Source organism: Biomphalaria glabrata, chromosome 18 (assembly GCF_947242115.1).
Source record: "Biomphalaria glabrata chromosome 18, xgBioGlab47.1, whole genome shotgun sequence".
Classification (NCBI taxonomy): Eukaryota; Metazoa; Mollusca; class Gastropoda; family Planorbidae; genus Biomphalaria; species Biomphalaria glabrata.
Genome location: NC_074728.1, coordinates 8,240,051 through 8,258,209, shown reverse-complemented (window position 1 = coordinate 8,258,209; position 18,159 = coordinate 8,240,051). Strand labels below are relative to the sequence as shown.

Sequence of the window (18,159 nt, the reverse complement as noted above, 5' to 3'; positions counted from 1 at the left end):
AACACTACAAGACATTCAAGGTAATGTTACAAGACATTCAAAATAACACTACAAGACATTCAATGTAATGTTACAAGACATTCTAGATAACACTACAAGACATTCAAGGTAATGTTACAAGACATTCTAGATAACACTACAAGACATTGAAGGTAATGTTACAAGACATTCAAGATAACACTACAAGACATTCAATGTAATGTTACAAGACATTCTAGATAACACTACAAGACATTCAAGGTAATGTTACAAGACATTCTAGATAACACTACAAATTGTCGTGAACGTCAAATTTGAAAATATAGAAGGCAATGCCAAAAGCTTTTTTTTTCAAGCTTAAATAATGACGGTCTAAAACAGTGATTCCCAAAGTGGTCTATATAGACCCCTAGGGGTCTACGAAGACTTTCAAGGGGTCTACGAAAGTGAAAAAACAAATTGGGGGTCCATGAGATGTCCAAGGGGGTCTATGATAATAGATTTCATATAAGCAGGTCGTGACTTTAATTTTTACATCCCATTAATGTAATTCTTCACACTATATATAATTTGTAACTTAGTTAATCATTTAAATATTTATCCTGCTATTGAAACGAAAAATTGTTGTATTTTATTTCAATACTTATTAAAATAACTTAATTTTGTCTTCATGTAAATAATGTTTAACAAAAAGAAATGTAGACTGTCTAGCGTTGATTTTATAAATTTGTTTATTCTTTCCTTGTCAACCAAGCGGTTACCGATTGCCTTTTTTATGACGATATGAAACTAATTACGCTTGAGGATTATCTGCGACAATATCACCCAGATAAAAAGATATAGATTTGAAAAACTTTTGAACATTCAAAGATAAAGTTCAGAATAGACCCACAAAATCTCTATTCAACATCATGTAGAAAAGATGGTGGTTTATGAGTCTTACAATATCTGTTCACTTATAGCAAAATAAAGGTGTGGTGGTAGTGGTTAAGCGCTTGGCTTCCGTAATTAGGATCCTGGGTTCGAATCTCTGTGAATTTTGAATTTCAGGATTTTCAGGGCTCCTCTGAGTCCACCCATCTCGAATGGGTACCTGAATTATGTTAGTAAAAGTAAAGGCGGTTGGTCGTTGTTATGCCCACATGACACCCTGTTCGTTAACCGTTGGCCAAAGAAACAGATGACCATAACATCATCACTATGTCTGAAAGGGGAAATTTACTTTGGCAAATTGCGGAAAACACCTTAGGTAAAACATTGATTTTTACCAGCCGTTGTAGTTTTAAAACCTGTTTTACACAAACCCACATCTGATATTATTAAAAGAATTTCTTTAAGCAACAATACAGTTCAAGGTTGCTTCGGTGGCATGAGTTATAAAATTAAAAGCTTTATATGTAATTCTTTGCAAACGACATATATAAGTTTGGGCTCAGCAGCGTCACAGGTTCTGACAGGATGTAGTGGTGTGTGCTGCAAACTGCATTATGGTCGCCGGCTCCTTATTTTTCCTCAGGTTAACCCACAAAAACTTTCCCATGTTTGAGTTGCAAGACAGGAGAGTTTTGAATTCAGTTTTACTTCTGCTAGGTGGGTAGCCAAGACTAATGAGCGCTTCCTGCTCGAATCTTACTGGTTGAGGCGACAGTCACTCGCCTTCGCTCTTTCTCACGATAATGATAACATCTTCGCAGAATCAATATTCGAGCAACACGTGAAACATCAAGATAGACACGAGAAACTGCTCTTTGCGAAAACTCTTACAATGATACTTAAGGCCATTGTGTTTGGAGATTCCAGCAATACATATTGCTATTTTAATTGGTTTTGAATTTTATCAATAAAAAAGAGAGATTTCTAAAATCTCTAATATGTAGCTTTAAATTACTTTTTCACTTTTCAACTCTCTACAGATAGAAATTAGGAGGCGTTTTGGCTGAGCGGTAAAGTGTTTGGCTTCTGAACCGTGGGTCCCGAGTTTGAATCCTGATCTTTTGGGCGCCTCTGAGGCCACCTAGCTCTAATGGGTACCTGACATTAGTTGGGGAAAGTAAAGGCTGTTGGTCGTTGTGCTGGCCACATGACACCCTCGATAATCGTATGCCACAGAAACAGATGACCTTTACATCATCTGCCCTATAGACCACAAGGTCTGAGAGGGGAACTTTACTTTACTTTTTGTACAGATAGAAATTAGTTTTAAAAATGTTGAATTTGCAAAAATTTGAAAGTTAAGCAGGGGGTCTACCGATAACCAGAAAACATGGCAAGGGGTCTACGAGACAAAAAAGTTTGGGAACCACTGGTCTAAAAGAAGCTCACTGTGTGCATATTGGGCTATATGCTTCCTGTTCTCCAGAAGCCATAAGTTGCCTCTTCGTCTTTTAGCAAAGAAATGTCTCAGAAAAAGTGGGGGCGGTGAGTGAGCTTCTTAAAAAAAAAAAAAAACCCAATAAGAACAAAATGAAAATGGAGATACAAACAACTAAAATTCTTGCTTGTATGAAACGAAGTCACGAAAACGGCCATTGAAAGCATCTAATACCGATTCCAGGTGTAGGACATGTTTACCAAATATTATTGCAGCCGTATTTAATCTTTTTAGTTCCTGACACGTTGGAAAGTGAACAAGGATTTCTCTTAATATTTGGTTTAATTTGCTTGAAAGCACTTCACACGCTGTTGTGACAATTTTGTCTTTACCTTGAAGTTTCAAATTCAAGTCTTGCAGGTAACCAGTGATATCAACTGCAAATGCCAAATCCTGAACCCATTCGTCAGTTTGGAAATGTTCAACAGGTTCACCTTTCATGTTCAGAAACAATACAATTTCCTCACGTATTGCCAGAAATCTCTTCAATACTTTATGACAGGAAAGCCAGCGGACTTCTGTGTAGTAGGGAACACAATCAAATTTGTTGTGTCCAATGTCATACAGAAACATTAAAAATTGACGATGATTTAAGCCATGTACACGAATCAAATTGATAGCGACTGAAACTCTATTTCTTTCTTCTAAAATATGGCATGCATCTAGTTATAAGTATTATCATTAATAAGTGTTTTTTTTTATTAAAGCTTTCGAAACCTGTAAGGCCCTCCACAAAAATTTTGCCATAGGGCCTTCACTTACTTAAATCCGACCCTGTGCATGATTTATATATATATATATAAGTTTTAGTTTTCGTCAAATAAATGCAGTTTTTATTTCTTCTGAATTGCTTTTTGTATTACATATCTATCATGCTTCTGTGTGTATGGTTCAATCTCTGTTGTGGCATGATACATGATGTGGGAAAGTGGGTATCTTGACAAAAGGTTTCTGTGCAGCCTTTTAGCACAACTCAACAGCAGTCTAGATTTCGAACTCAAGCCAGACAACAAAGTGGTTTTGTCACAAAGCTCCCCTCCCCCCGGAAAAAAAAACTTTGAGTACACTTTCCAATTACGGAAATAACAACTTTACATATAGGCCTACATATATTCAATACTGTTATAAATTAACACAAAATTTGAACAGGGAAGTAATAAAAATAATTCTCAAAGGAAAAATCCATTCACGTAGCAATGCTCTAACTAGAAGCCTATAGCTGGCATTTTATATGTTTTGTTGTTGTTGTTGTTTTCTTACTTTAATGATTTTTTTTTTTTTTTTAAGTTGAAAGTCGTATAATCATTCTTTCGTTGATATTTCATTTAATTTAAATATTTTTATATAGAACGTAGAAATGCATAATATTTTTTTAAGGTTATTAAGTACCTGAACACCTATACCAAAAATGAAATTATATATATATATATGTATATATTTTATAAAATATAGAATAGATATCCATACACGTACTGATCATGATTGTATCAAATAGTTTGGATCAGTCCTAATTAAATTTGTATTAAGTCTAGACCAACAATAATACATCCCTGCGATTAGAAATATTTTTACTCTTTGTTACAAAGCTAATATGAACTCATTCGGCTTGATCCAAGATTGGGTGTGAGAAAAATAAAGTGTACAAACCATTTACCAGACAGACAGAGTTATCTTTTCTTATCTTATATAATACAGACGTTACTTCAAAAAAGAAGATGATTACGTCCTACGCGTCATGCATTTAGTCATGCATATTAACCAATGACTTAAATTCTGCCAAGTCACTGGTTTTCCTGGCTAGCTCAGGCAACCCATTCCATGCTCTAATAGCACTAGGGAAGAAGGAGTATTTGTACAAATTTGTCCTAGCATATGGGACGAGGAATGTGCCTTTATCTTTGTGTCTTTCAGAGTATTTTATTAAATTTTGTTTTTGTATTTGAAGATTATGGTTCAGTGTTTTATGAATGATTGCTACTTTACTTTTGAGCACGCCTACATTGATAACCACAGCCACATTCATAACATATAAAATCACTCAGTGATACTAGTCAAATGTGAATATTCGTTTGTTATGAATCTCACTGCTCTATTTTGTGTCTGTTCCAGTTTCTTAATGTTTTCTTGAGTTGAGGGGTCCCAAACGGAGGATGCATATTCTATTATTGGCCTAACCAAGGTTAAATAACATTTTAGTTTTATGTTCTTATTTGATTTATAGAAATTTCTTTTAATAAATCCTAATGCTTTGTTTGATTTTTTTTGTAGTTTCATCAATATGTGGATTCCATGACAGTTTTTCATTTATTATAAATGATATAAGTTGATATAAGGTTTGTAAAAAAAAAAGGATATTTAAGAGGATTACACACTGTAGTGTAACTGAGTTGTTTATTTTCTGCGTGCGTCCAGCGTGCCAGAAGGTCATGTTTGTGTTTCATCTCCAGTGTGTGTGTGTATAGACTGCATCAGTGTTATGTGAGACGTGCTGGTTTCATTCACTGTTTACTGTAGTCTAATTTTGTCGAATAAAGCCATGGTATTGGTATACTAGTAGTTGTTATTTCAGTCCAGACACTTTCAATATCATATCATATTGGAGTGTAAGGTACAGATCGTTTAAGAAGACATACAGTCACAGGCCACTGTCGCACACTAGGCTAACTCTGAGTTAAGTGACTTGTCTTGGTTACTGCCCTTAGAATAGATGTGGCAAACGTTTACACGTTGATCTAAAATATAAACACGTGAATTAAAAAAACGCAACCAAATATTAATTAAATATTGATAATTATTTACGTAGTTTGATATCAAAAAGGGAAATAATTCTTACAATACTGAGAGATAGGGCCGAAAATGCTTAAATAAGCATTATATATATATATATTTTTGTTGCTTTTAAAGTATTTTTCATACTTCTCCTTCTTTAGCATGTGTATACAACTACTAGATCTAGTAAGCAGAAAGTTCAAAAGTGTTTTCATTTCAGCCTCGAGAACATGTTTAGATATTGTAGCGAATGTGCGAGCCATATTGTAGTTGCTGGCTGTTGTTTTTGGTGGTACATCTGGGGATTACTAAATATCTTATTTTATTTTACATCATTCTGACGCCCCTACGCGCATCCATGTGTCCATTGAGTCAAGCATGTTACTCTTCTTAGTCTTTGGTTTTCTTGGCGGATTTCTATTTTAGTTCGTAAAGAGTGAATTCTGTTGTCTCTTTACCTCAAGAAGCAACAGGGCCGGCCATCGTTCATTGGAGGCCCTAGGCGAAATTAATTTTGTGGCCCAAAATAAATAGAAAAATTAAACAAGCAAAATAAAACAAAAATCCTTTTAAAAAAGCTTATCTGAAGGGGTTTAACTTAAAAGAATATCTACCAATAATGCACAAGTTCTTTCCTTATTCGATACAAAACAAAATAATTAATTAAAAATAATTAAATGACTAATTGAGCATTTTGATTTATTGATTCATGTTTGTTAGGTAAAATAAATAATTATTATAAGTATCAACTTGATAGGAGAATGTGTGAGGGAGAAAAAGCGTTAAAAATAATTTAACTCTTTCTCTCCTAACTGACGATACCAACGTTGATTCCACCAGAATGTGGTAAATAATTACGGAGAGAAAGAGTTAAGAGGACTAAACCCAACAAAGTTTTAGCCATATCTGTGAATACTGAAGTATTACTTTTCCTTGTTGGTATCAAACAAAATAATTAAATACCAGTAATTAGTTATCTTATTGGTTGCTTTTTTAAAATTGATTCATGTCTTGTCTCTACATATGAATAATTGTGCGAAGTTTTAACTTAATCCGAGAAGTGGGAGAAATAACGTGTACCAATTTATTACTAGAAAGACAGACAGAAAGACTGACAGAATTGGTACAAGCTTTGTAAAAAACATCTAAAAAACTAAAATTACACAACTTATTAAAAACCTAGTGCTCTCCAACAATAGCAATAAGGACAAGTTTCCATATTTCTTCTTTTTAAAAAAAAAATTGTTTAAGAGTTCTGTGCGATGCCCCTCACCAATCGGAGGCGCTAGGCGGCTGCCTATGCCTAAAGCCGGCCCTGCAAGCATCGTCGCTATTACAGTTCATACTGAATTATCGGTTTCAACTTCCGAATGTATTGAAACTTATTCACCACTCTATCCATTGTAGCACTTATTTAATTTCTGCAGCACTTGGAACATAATAAAGTCCTCACAGCCCGCCGAATAGATTTATTAAACATGTAAATTAACGGGTTTATCGCAGCGTTCATGTAGAGAACAAAAATCATGCGTGACTGAAGTGGCCACGAGAGTAAACTTATATTGAAAACGTAAGCAGGCGAGAGAACGTACGGAGGCGTCCAGCAGACAAGAATACACACTATAATACAGCCAACTGTTTTGTACGCCTTCAGATTTTTGCGATCAGGTTTCGGTCTATTTTTGGAAACTTTTCCGAGAACATCCGGGTTCTCGATGTTTGCTTCGAAGGCTGTGTTTCTCACACTGCCAGAATCGGGTAGTACATTGATGCTGATGATGTTATCTCTTTTAAAATCTTGACTCCTTTGTTCTTTGTATCTCCCTGTTCGGATATGAAATTTGTGCACTTCCAATAATATAAAAAGGTAAAGAATTATTGCCACCAAGAGCGGGAAAACATAACCAAATGCAAGCATCACAGGGAAAAAGAAACAATTAAAAGTCATGCTGCAAAAGTCGTGAGATGCCACGCCGGGGAACTTATCCAATTTGTCATGGTACCAATCCATCAATTTGGATAGCGTAAATACTAATAGAGGAATCATCCAATCCAAGCTCGCCTGCAATAGGGCGTGTCGCAAGGTCAAACGTCTGTATAAAAGTGGATACTTTATGGCCAGGAATCTGTCCACTGCCATAGAACAAATATGAAAGATGGACACTTGAGACATCCACCCGCTGAAAAAATTCTTTACCATACATGTCAATAGACCAAGTTTCCAGTGACCATCATTGACCGTTTCCACGACGAACAAAGGCATCAGGAATGCGCCGATGACTATCTCAACAGCCACAAAAGACGTCATGATCAGTTTGGTGAGGCTCTGGTTGCTGCTGAATATAGACATTTTTCTTTTCTCACTTCGCATTAAAGAGCTAGCCAGTGCTAGGAACAAGATGCTATTGAAAACGATTGTAAACAATGTTATCATAGATATAAACGCAATAAAAATAATTCCACTTTCGTCTTTACCACTCAGACTATCATTGCTCTTTAGTTGGAAATCCACACAAGATGAGTTATTCATTTTTGAATTTCTCCAGCAGACGACGGAAGTCCCTGGCCTGTGTAAGCAGTGCTTTGAAATCGAGATCGTCTACAGTAGTTGTTTTTTTTTTAATTCTTTTTTTGTTTCCAAATATGTTGTTGAAAAAGTTAAATAATTTAGGCTATACTTTATTCGAGGTTTCTAGAAAACAGTTTAGACTTGTAATATCTATCCTATCTGAACATTGCTGTCAAATTTATAATGAACATCTACTTTTTGAAGTGACATTCTTCCACTGGCCATTTGTTAATGCATCAACCTCTAGAGTTATCGATGTTTTGCTCAGTTCATACTATTTTATTTTAAACTGTTTTCTACATTTGTTTTTTAAAACAAATGTCAGTCTCCGACTCACATTCTCTCCCCTACATAAACGCATATAGCTACAGATACGGGTTTTAAAAAACAAATCTATTTTTTTTACACCAACTTAATACACAGCAAATGGACGCAGAGTGACAGAGTTAAAGTTTTTGTTGTTCCCCTTTCTTTCTAACTCTAGTTTGCATGTTTGCTAGCTTTGTTTGTTTGTTTTTTTTTAAATCAGCACATATAACAATGAAAGGGATGGAGTCAGAGAAACGCCTGATATTTTTTTCTCTCTCATTGGCGTCACTTTATTTTCAAATGAGGTTGATCTAACACGTTAGACTGCACATTGCTCTGTAAACTGTTACTGTAGGTCAGTGCCACCGCGTTATTTTGGATGGCCTTGTAGGTGCTCTACATTGTATAAAATCTAATGTAGGCGTAATCAGGATGAATATCTATCATAAATGACCAAATAAAAATTCGCATGGCAGATTCAAATAATGATACGTTTATTATATAAAATATTATGATATCACCACATAAGAAATATTATAGGCCTACTCATAGCAATCCAAGCATAGCAAGTAACAATCTTTCATGGAAATAGGTTAAATATAGAAGAATAATATAGTGACTGGTACTAAGTGACTGCTGTCTACAAACTCTTATAATAAATCTATATAGTGACTGCCCATCTTGACTACCTTATAGCTATTGATCGCAAGCACTGTTCTCTGCTTACAGCAAACAAGTCTCAATAGCTGAATGTTACAGTGTGGCTCATATTCTAAAACGCTTGGTTTAGAGGCGAGGCCGAAGTTCGAGCATACGGAGGGAACTCTCCATATTCCTTCATTGTATCACTTCATCCGTGTCAGTGCCCACCATACACGGCCCTTTGAGGAAAGGTGTCTGGATACTGGATAGTAACATGATCGATGGGGCTCTCTTCAATCCTCGTCAGTGCAATGGACTCGGTCCTTAGGCACCTCAACGTGGATTCTGATTTGCTTTTTTATTGGCCTAATGGTCCTATCTAGTATCCATCCGAGCGCCGCATTAAGATGGAGGAGCGTTACTAGTGTACAGCTACGCTCACCTTTTATATTGGTTGAAAATGGAGTAAACATAGTGTTAAATAAGGGAGAGCAGAGTGGTATTATTTGTGTTTCGACAAAAGCTTATTGTCTGCCCATTATTTCCCCCATTGGTAAAGCTGTTCAGAATTATATTACTTAACGAGGAAGATTTAAAAGATTCAAACACATCATTGGCTTCGCCTCTGCTCTCAATTAGGGTTCTAGCTTAAACAAGATCACAGATTGACGTCAACGCAGTCAATGTTGTAAACTGATCGAATAAGCCAGCGTTTACTTGAAATTCAAGTGTTTGCTTCATTGTAGACATTTCAATTGGTACTGGCTATTTGATGTGCTAATGCAGTGTATTGATTGTTTCGTTTAGTTAAACGGTCTCCAAAATTTTGAATTGGAGCAGACGTATTGGTTAATATCCTTTGATTGTGTGAGTGCATTAAAACATCGTGTAGCGAACCATTAGGGGAAAAAATCAACTGCAAATTTTAAACATAGAAAAGGGAGAACATCCAGTGGCGGCGCTGAAGGGTGGGTATGGGTTAAGGAGTATGAATCGCATTGGATAACTGACCACAAAACAAAACAAAAACTGTCTACACTCAGTGAGTCGAATAAACTAGCACATATTAGAATAAATGGAACTTGGGAGAGTGAGTAGGCATACAGAGGAATAAATGGACTTGGGAGAGTGAGTAGGCACACAGAGGAATAAATGGAACTTGGGAGAGAGAGTAGGCACACAGAGGAATACATGGATTTTGGGAGAGTGAGTAGGCACACTGAGGAATAAATGGAACTTGGGAGAGAGAGTAGTCACACAGAGGAATAAATGGACTTGGTAGAGTGAGTAGGCACACAGAGGAATAAATGGAACTTGGGAGAGTGAGTAGGCACACAGAGGAATAAATGGAACTTGGGAGAGTGAGTAGGCACACAGAGGAATACATGGAACTTGAGAGAGTGAGTAGGCACACAGAGGAATACATGGAACTTGGGAGAGTGAGTAGGCACACAGAGGACTACATGGAACTTGAGAGAGTGAGTAGGCACACAGAGGAATAAATGGAACTTGTGAGAGTGAGTAGGCACACAGAGGAATAAATGGAACTTGGGAGAGAGAGTAGGCACACAGAGGAATACATGGAACTTGGGAGAGTGAGTAGGCACACAGAGGAATAAATGGAACTTGGGAGAGAGAGTAGGCACACAAAGGAATAACTGGAACTTGGGAGAGAGAGTAGGCACACAGAGGAATAAATGGAACTTGGGAGAGAGAGTAGACACACAGAGGAATACATGGAACTTGGGAGAGTGAGTAGGCACACAGAGGAATACATGGAACTTGGGAGAGTGAGTAGGCACACAGAGGAATAAATGGAACTTGGGAGAGTGAGTAGGCACACAGAGGAATAAATGAAAATTGCGATCTATAGAGCAGATTATTTGAAAGTCATCTGTTTTAATGGCCGACGGTTAACGATGGGTCATGTGGCTAGCGCAATGACCACCCACTTTTTATTTAATCGATTACTGTCAGGTATCCATCAGAGTTGAGTGGACTCATAAATGTACTAAAAATCACGTAATTCAAAAAAATGGAAATATATATAGGCCTACACATTTATTGTTTATACTCTAATTGTTGAGCAGCATTTCTATGCTTTCTATACTTTGTGTCACTGTTCAATGGGAAAGGTCGTATTTGTCCAAATGTAGCCCAAAATCGTTCTCACCTGTCCCTTAACATTCTCATTCTAACATTCCAACATGATTTCTGCAGATTTAGTTTGTTTGTTTTTTTAACTAAATTTTTCTTGCTTTCAATTGCACGTATATTTTTTTTTTGGTTAGGTTGTGTAATGTCACATACATTTAAAATAAATTTATATTTAAGCTGAAATAACTTTCGTTGTAGTCTCTAAAAATTAACATTCTTATTGTAACACAATTTCTGCAGATTTAGCATGTTTGTTTTTTAACTTAATTTTCCTTGCTTTCCATTGCACTTATATATATATTTTTTTGGGTTAGGTCGTGTTAAGCTCGAGCACGTAGGCCTAATGTCAAATAAATTTTAAATAAATTTATATTTAAGCTGAAAATCCCCCCCCCCCCCAAAGCATCTTGCTAATTCAACTTGGTGAATATCTTGGCTTCCATTAAGTTAACTTGATAGACGCAGATCCTAATTTTTCCATTGGCGTTCTCTACTATGGGGGCGCGGTGGTTGAGTGGTAAAGCACTTGGCTTCCAAACCTTGCGGCCTCGGGTTCGACTTCTTAGGGAAGATTTTTATTTTCGATAGTTTTCTAGCACCGAACTCTAATGGGTACCTGATATTAGTTGGGAACAAGTAAAAACGCTTGGTCACATGACAACCAGGCTAAGCGAGGTTCGAACCCTGCCCGTCTCCATCCCCGCAGACGTGGGTGGGTTGGGCTAGGAATAGTAGCTTTTTTTTCATAAAATATACGTCTTTTAAAACGATACATAAGTGTAAGGAGGTTTTTTTTTGTTGTTGTTTTTTGTTAACATTTATTTATACAATGTTTCAATTATGAAAATCTAATCTGAAATTTTACGTCTTGCATTGATTGACTTTTATATCGTGATCAAAATATTCATTTTTTTTATACTTATGTGGTGATTTGAAACGGAGCCTTTCGTCACATCATTTGATGGATAGTAAATTAAACTGTTAAAATTAATACTTATGCTGCGACAATTACAAAGTTTGGAATGATTCTGATTCAGTTGTTCGTATCAACTATTTTCGAATGACAATTCAGATGGTCTTAGGCGACTCCTGGAAAATTGTGATTCGACTCTAAAGGGGATCGCGACCCACAGGCTGAGAAATCCTGCCTTAGAGGCTCTGTTTCATTGAACTGTATGATCTTTTTGTGGACATGCGGCCTGTGACTAGCGTGTAGGAAATGTACAGGGGCCCGAGGCCGATAAAGGTTGAACGCCAATGAACAATTTTATGAATGAACAATTTTATGTCTCCCGATACTGAGACAAAAACTCTTTGATATGTTCTAAGTTCCAACGGGGTACAGGAGATCTAGTTCTGCCGTCACAAGAATCTTTTTTTTAAACGGCGGGAGCTCGTCATTATTTATAAACAATTTTTATTTGTTGGAGGAAAAGGATTTAGAACCTTTTTATTTCACTACCTGAACAATATTACTACGATAACGTCATATGCTAGGACAAATTTGTACAAATGCTCCTTCCTCCCTGGTGCTATTAGAGCATGGAATGGGTTGCCTGTGCCAGCCAGGAAAACTAGTGACTTGTCAGAATTTAAGTCATTGGTCAACATGCATAACTAGATGCATGACGCGTTGGACGTAATCATCTTCTTTTTTTTAAAGTAACGTCTCCATTTTATAAGATAAGATAAGATTGACCTACTTGACCTATTCCTTTTGACTCCCAGTGGAGCATATGGCCGCAACAGCACTTCGCTATTTGACTGTGTTCTGGGCTATTCCTCTCAGCTGGGTCCATGTCCATTCTGCCATCTTTCCCTCTTGATCCACTGATCTTCTCCATGTTTGCTTTGGTCTTCCTGCCTTTCTTTCTAGAGATCAAGAGTAGTGGTAGCAGTGATAGGGAACGACTGCTGTGTTCGCCTTAACAGCGAATACCTTTCATTCGATCAGCTTGATACTTGATGGAGAAACTATAAATAATTCGCTTTTTGGTGTATCCGGTGTACAAAATACAGGAAGTGATGTAACGCTGTGTTTTTAATAAGATACATGATATTTTTTTTTGGTTTCTTTTTAATGAAGAATCCAATTTTCTAAGTTCTTCCTTTTATAACACAAAATACTTTCTATATGATGGCTCTCACTCTAGATCTTACAAATTATTGAACAACAAACGGGCAACTAAGTAGCGGTGGTAAAGAAGATCTACTGCCACATATTGAAATATTGTCAAAATTGTGGCTCATTTATTATTTTCTTATTTAGTTAACTAAGTGACGTACAATTTAGCGGCCTTGATATCTTTTAGTTTATCGTAAAAAAAAAACAACTCCTGTTGGAGATGTGCATTTATGGTGGATAGCATTTTATTATTTCTGGTGTACAGACAATAAGAAAAGTGCTAAGTATTATTGTAAGATATAGTTGTAAATTTGGAGTTCTTCTCCTTAGATAAGCTTTGTTTTTTCTTAAAGTATTTTTACATTTTGCTTGTTTGTATACTGCATTTTCCTGAAATTACAAAAAAGATCAGCACTAGAATTATAGCCTACATTGTTTATTAAGTGATTTTAATACAGTTTTAAAAAAAAAGCAATAATTATAGTCATTGCTCAAAAATAATTTTTTGTAAGAAAAATATTGACCACATTCCATTTAGATTTAGATAATAAAGAACATATGAAAACAAAAGTGATTTTCCTACTAATTAACTAAAGCATAAATTCTTTACAGCCTGACGAATGGATGTATTGAACATGTAAATCAGTGGATTGATTGAAGCGTTTAAATAAAATATAAACAACAATCGCAATTGAACGGATAACGGAACTAATCTTATTTCAGAAACATAAGTTGAAGACAAAATAAAAGGCGGTATCCAGCAAGCGAGAATGCACATTATAATACAACCAATTGTTTTGTATGCTTTCAAATTTTTGCGATCTGGCTTCTGAACACCTCTGGAAACGTTTCTGAGAACATCCGGGTTATTAGCGTTTGTTTCGGCATCAGACGTCAGCGATGTCTTTCTGGCGTTGCCAGTATGGCTCTGGACATCGAAGGATGCAGCATTATTGTTCATGTTAGTTCTTAGACATTTCGGCTGACCGTGTCGTTTGAATCTAGCTGTCCGGATGTGAAAGTTCTGTACTTCCATTAAGATAACAATGTATAAAGTAATAGCCAGCAAAAAGGGGAATACGAAGAACAAAGGAAACGTCACATAGAAAAAGACGTTGTTAAAAGCCATAGTGCATATTTTATGAGATTCCGCGCAGTTAAATAGATCCTGTTCGTCCTTGTACCAATCCATTAATCTGAACGCCATCATTGTAATCAAAGGAATCAACCAAGCTAAGCCCACCTGGACCAAGGCGTGTCTCATGGTCAAACGCCTGTAGAACAATGGATGCTTTATGGCCAGGAACCTGTCCACTGCCATACAGCAGATGTGAGAAATTGACAACTGACATGTGCATCCGCTGAAAAAGTTCCTAATCGTGCATGCCAGTTGACCAAGTTTCCACTTACCATCGTTCGTCATCTCCACCACGAACAAAGGCATAAGAAGAGCGCCAACAACTATCTCGACTGCTACAAAGGACGTCATGATCAGTTTGGTCAGGCTTTGGTTGCTGTAGAGTTTCGAAATGTTGCTCTTCCCGCTTTGTATCAAAGAGCGAGCCAATCCCACGAACAAGACGCAATTGGAAGCAATTGTAAAGAATGTTATGAGAGAAATAAACGAAATAAGGATAATATGATTGTCGTCTTCGTAAATGAAACAAGAAGAGTTATTCATTTTTTAAGTTTCTCTTGCAGACGACAGCAGTCCCTGACCTATGTTAATTGTGCAGTCTAAAACATGTGCCTCTCTGTTTCCGAATATCCCTCGCTGTGTTTCCAGATAATCCCTGTCTGTGTTTCCAGATATCCCTTACTGTTTATCACTGATTACATGTTAATTAATGTGTAGGCCTACTATCTTCAAGGCTTCTCGAAATGCTAAATATGGAAATTTCTTTTTTTTCTCCCTCACCAATGCAATCCATCCCAGTGGCGCTGCAGCCCATTTATGGCCCCGGTCTGCTTTCAACACATCTTTCCATTCAGATCTCTACTAAGCTGTACGGCTCCAGGTCAGTTATAGATCTGCCTCTACATCACCAAGTCACTGTATTCATGGTTCTTCAGTGCAAACAAATTAGAAATATAGATTTTTCACGTTCTCTCTTTAGTAGCATATTGTACAAATCGATTATGTTAAATATATATATTTTTTAAATTAATGTACATAACTGTTGAAATGTTCAAATAATTCTAGTGGCCATCGAAAGGGGAAAAGCAGCTATTAGTTGTGTGTGTTCTGTCAGTCTGTTTGACTTCATGACATTGTAAGGATTGTAAAGTTGAGGCGACTTTTTACAAAGCCTATATCAACTCACTCTGTCTGTCTGCCTGTGTGTCTGTCTGGCCAAAAGTTTGCACAGATTATTTCTTATTTCTCCAACACCCAATCTCGGATCAAGCTGAAATTTTGCATAATTATTTCTTTTACCTGACAACACAAGAATCAATAAAAAAAGCGATTAGCTAATTAACTATGGGGAAAAAAATACTTTGAGTGATATCTCAAACAAGGGAAAGAAATAATACTTGATTGAAGTGAATTAGTCCCCTTTATAGATTGTTGTCTGAGACTTATTACAAATTTAATTACATGACTGATCCAAACTAAATGATTCACGTCATATAGCTTTGTTGTTTTTTTAGCGGCCCCCGTAAGGGGAAAAGCCTCTATTAGGTTTGTGCAAAATGTCCGTCTGTCACACTCAGATCTCGAAAACTAGAAGAGAAATGAAAAAATTTTTTTACCATGCGATGCAGCTTGAAAAGTTTAGGTGCAACGGCTACTTTTGGTTTTCTAAAAGCAAACCGTTTAATTTATAAAAGTAATTATGCACGCGATCTTTTCATAAAAATACACCAATTCTAAAACAATTACATAAATGTAAGGGAGTTAATGTTACAATATGTTGTAACAAAGAGAGGCAATTTTTTGTGTATTTATGTCTATGGTATTTTCAGTATCACTACGTCCGTTGCGCCTTTTGAATGTTGAAGAAATGTTCACAACAAATATAAATATTAGTTACAGGTTTTTTTTCTGGTCAACTAGCTGTTAAAATTAAAAGAAAACATATATGTTTGTTTATAAAGGCTTAGAGTGCACTTTGTATGTAAATGTCATGCACATTTCTTTAAATGGACTTTTTTTATGCAGCGACTTTCGTGCAGTAGCGTAACAAGTAGCGACCGACTTTAAGCAAACACGACAACAGGAACTCTCTTTGTAATCTTGTTTTAAATATTTTTTTAAAAATTTTGCTTGTTATGTTCTGAAAACGAATCGTTTTATTTAAATTAAATATTGAAGTACAGAATTTAAATAACTCTTTACTATTAACAATACCGGCATTAAAAAAAAAAACGTGAGGTTATATTTCAGAATGCATTTTTAAATGAATTTATTGATTTCATTTTTCAAACACAACATTTAATTGCATTGTTTTAGAGTTGTTTTTTTCTATAGATGACGATATCAATGCCACGGGAGGTAAGAAGCTCTTCAGTCACTTAACCAAAGGGAACAACTTCTTTCAGAGACCAGGAATGAGCGATTAGCCATTGACCAGCTCTCTTGTCTGTAGGTCAGCCATCAACTAGATGATCACATCATTTATGGGCATGTTCACACTGAACCATATCTTCATAACAATCAGGTCATTGAATACTTATAGATATTAACAAAGTAATGATCATAATAATAACACCGGCCGATAGAACTATACAATCACTTGGGTAACACAGGGGTCAAGTCAGACGAGCCAAGGCTTTAATAGACAATCCTGACCGTTGCTGGGCCTCGCCTTATCTTTTGCAAAAGGTATTTTATTACTGAGCGATGTGACGTAGAAGAATATTATAAAACAAGCAAAATATATAAATCATTTCAAAAACAAACAAAGCTTAACTAAATGGAAGAACTCTGTCCTTAAAACTATACCCACAAATAATGTGCAGGCTATTTCCCTTATTCAATATCAAACAAAATTAATTAATTACCAATAATTAATTGACTAATTGAGTATTTTGTGTTTATTGATTCATGTTTTGTTAGGTACAATAAATAAGTGTTTAAAGTATCAGCTTGATCGGAGAGTACGTGAGGGAGAAATAGCGTTAACAATTATTTAAGGGGACTAAACCCAACAAATTTAGCAATATATGTGAATACTGAAGTATTAGTTTCAACTGTTGCTATTAAAAAATGAATTACCAGTAATTACTTGTCTAGTTTGTTCCTTTTTTTTAATTGGTTGATGTCTTGTCTATGCCAATGAATAATTGTGCGAAGTTTCAGCTTGATCTGAGAATGGGTGTAGAAGAAATAACGTGTACACACTTTTACCAGACGGACAAACAGACAGGGTGGGTTGATATAAGCTTTGAAATAAGAAACGGAGATAACCTTCGCGATTTCTAGTTAGTTACGGTCGTCATAGTGTTGACATCTTTATTCTAGTGACCGGTACTAAAATGATTCTGATTGTTTGCAAGCATCTCCATATCCTTTCTTAGTCACTCTTGAAGAATCGAAGGATAATTATATTGTGATAAGACAAGCTTTGACCTTGAATAGAAAAATTTGATAGACCCCCGAGGATAACGGCTCTGTCTGCATCAGATGTGGCAGGTCGCGACTGGGTTTGCACTCATCCTCAAACTTATGACTATGAGGCAATGCCTTATTACTATTATTGAGTATCGTAAAATTTTGGAAGTGCTGTTACTTTTATCTGGCGAAGATTTATCCCCACTTTTAGTGACGCGATATTTCTACTATGAGGGGTAAATATCAACACATTAATTGTGAATTTAGTCTATATTTTGTCTATATCACGGGTTACATTTATTATTGTTCTTTCTACTAAGGACAACATTTCTCTACTGTTTTTGATGCGAGGGTGTCAACTAACATCACTACAGCTGGGCGGACTCAGAGACGCTCTAATGATCCCGAAATAAAAAAATCCCAGTCTTCATCTTCCGCGGCTTCAGTAGAATGACATCTAATATTATGACATGAAGGTAGATCTTTTCAACGTGCACACGTATTTTAGGCTAGAACATTTCTTATTCCATATGCTAGGACAACTTCTTATAGTTCTTTTCTAGTGCCACTACAGCATGAAACGGACTGTGTGAATCAGCCAGAAAAGCCAACTACTCTTAATTATATATATATATATATATAATATTTAATTTTGAGCACTTTCGATAGGGAGCAGTGATATT

The 18,159-nt window shown here is 36.0% G+C and overlaps 1 protein-coding gene across 1 annotated transcript; it reads right to left on the bottom strand.

Annotated features, from left to right (window-relative positions):
* Positions 1-6,859: 6,859 nt before the first annotated feature.
* Positions 6,860-14,410, bottom strand: LOC106077983 (beta-3 adrenergic receptor-like). The gene is made up of 3 exons (XM_056017608.1): positions 13,708-14,410; positions 7,317-7,507; positions 6,860-6,943 (listed from the first exon to the last, which is right to left on the bottom strand). The coding sequence occupies exons 1-3, from the start codon at positions 14,408-14,410 to the stop codon at positions 6,860-6,862; spliced, it is 978 nt and encodes a 325-aa protein (XP_055873583.1).
* Positions 14,411-18,159: the final 3,749 nt, after the last annotated feature.

Excerpts from the sequence above, each read along its gene's own strand:
- LOC106077983 (XM_056017608.1), bottom strand. The coding sequence starts at position 14,410 with ATGACGTCCTTTGTAGCAGTCGAGATAGTTGTTGGCGCTCTTCTTATG. Across the intron at positions 7,508-13,707 it reads AGCATACAAAACAATTGGTT|CACTGGCTAGCTCTTTAATG; the intron begins GTATTATAATGT and ends TCTTGTTCCTAG. Across the intron at positions 6,944-7,316 it reads TTGGTCTATTGACATGTATG|GGAGATACAAAGAACAAAGG; the intron begins GTAAAGAATTTT and ends ATATCCGAACAG.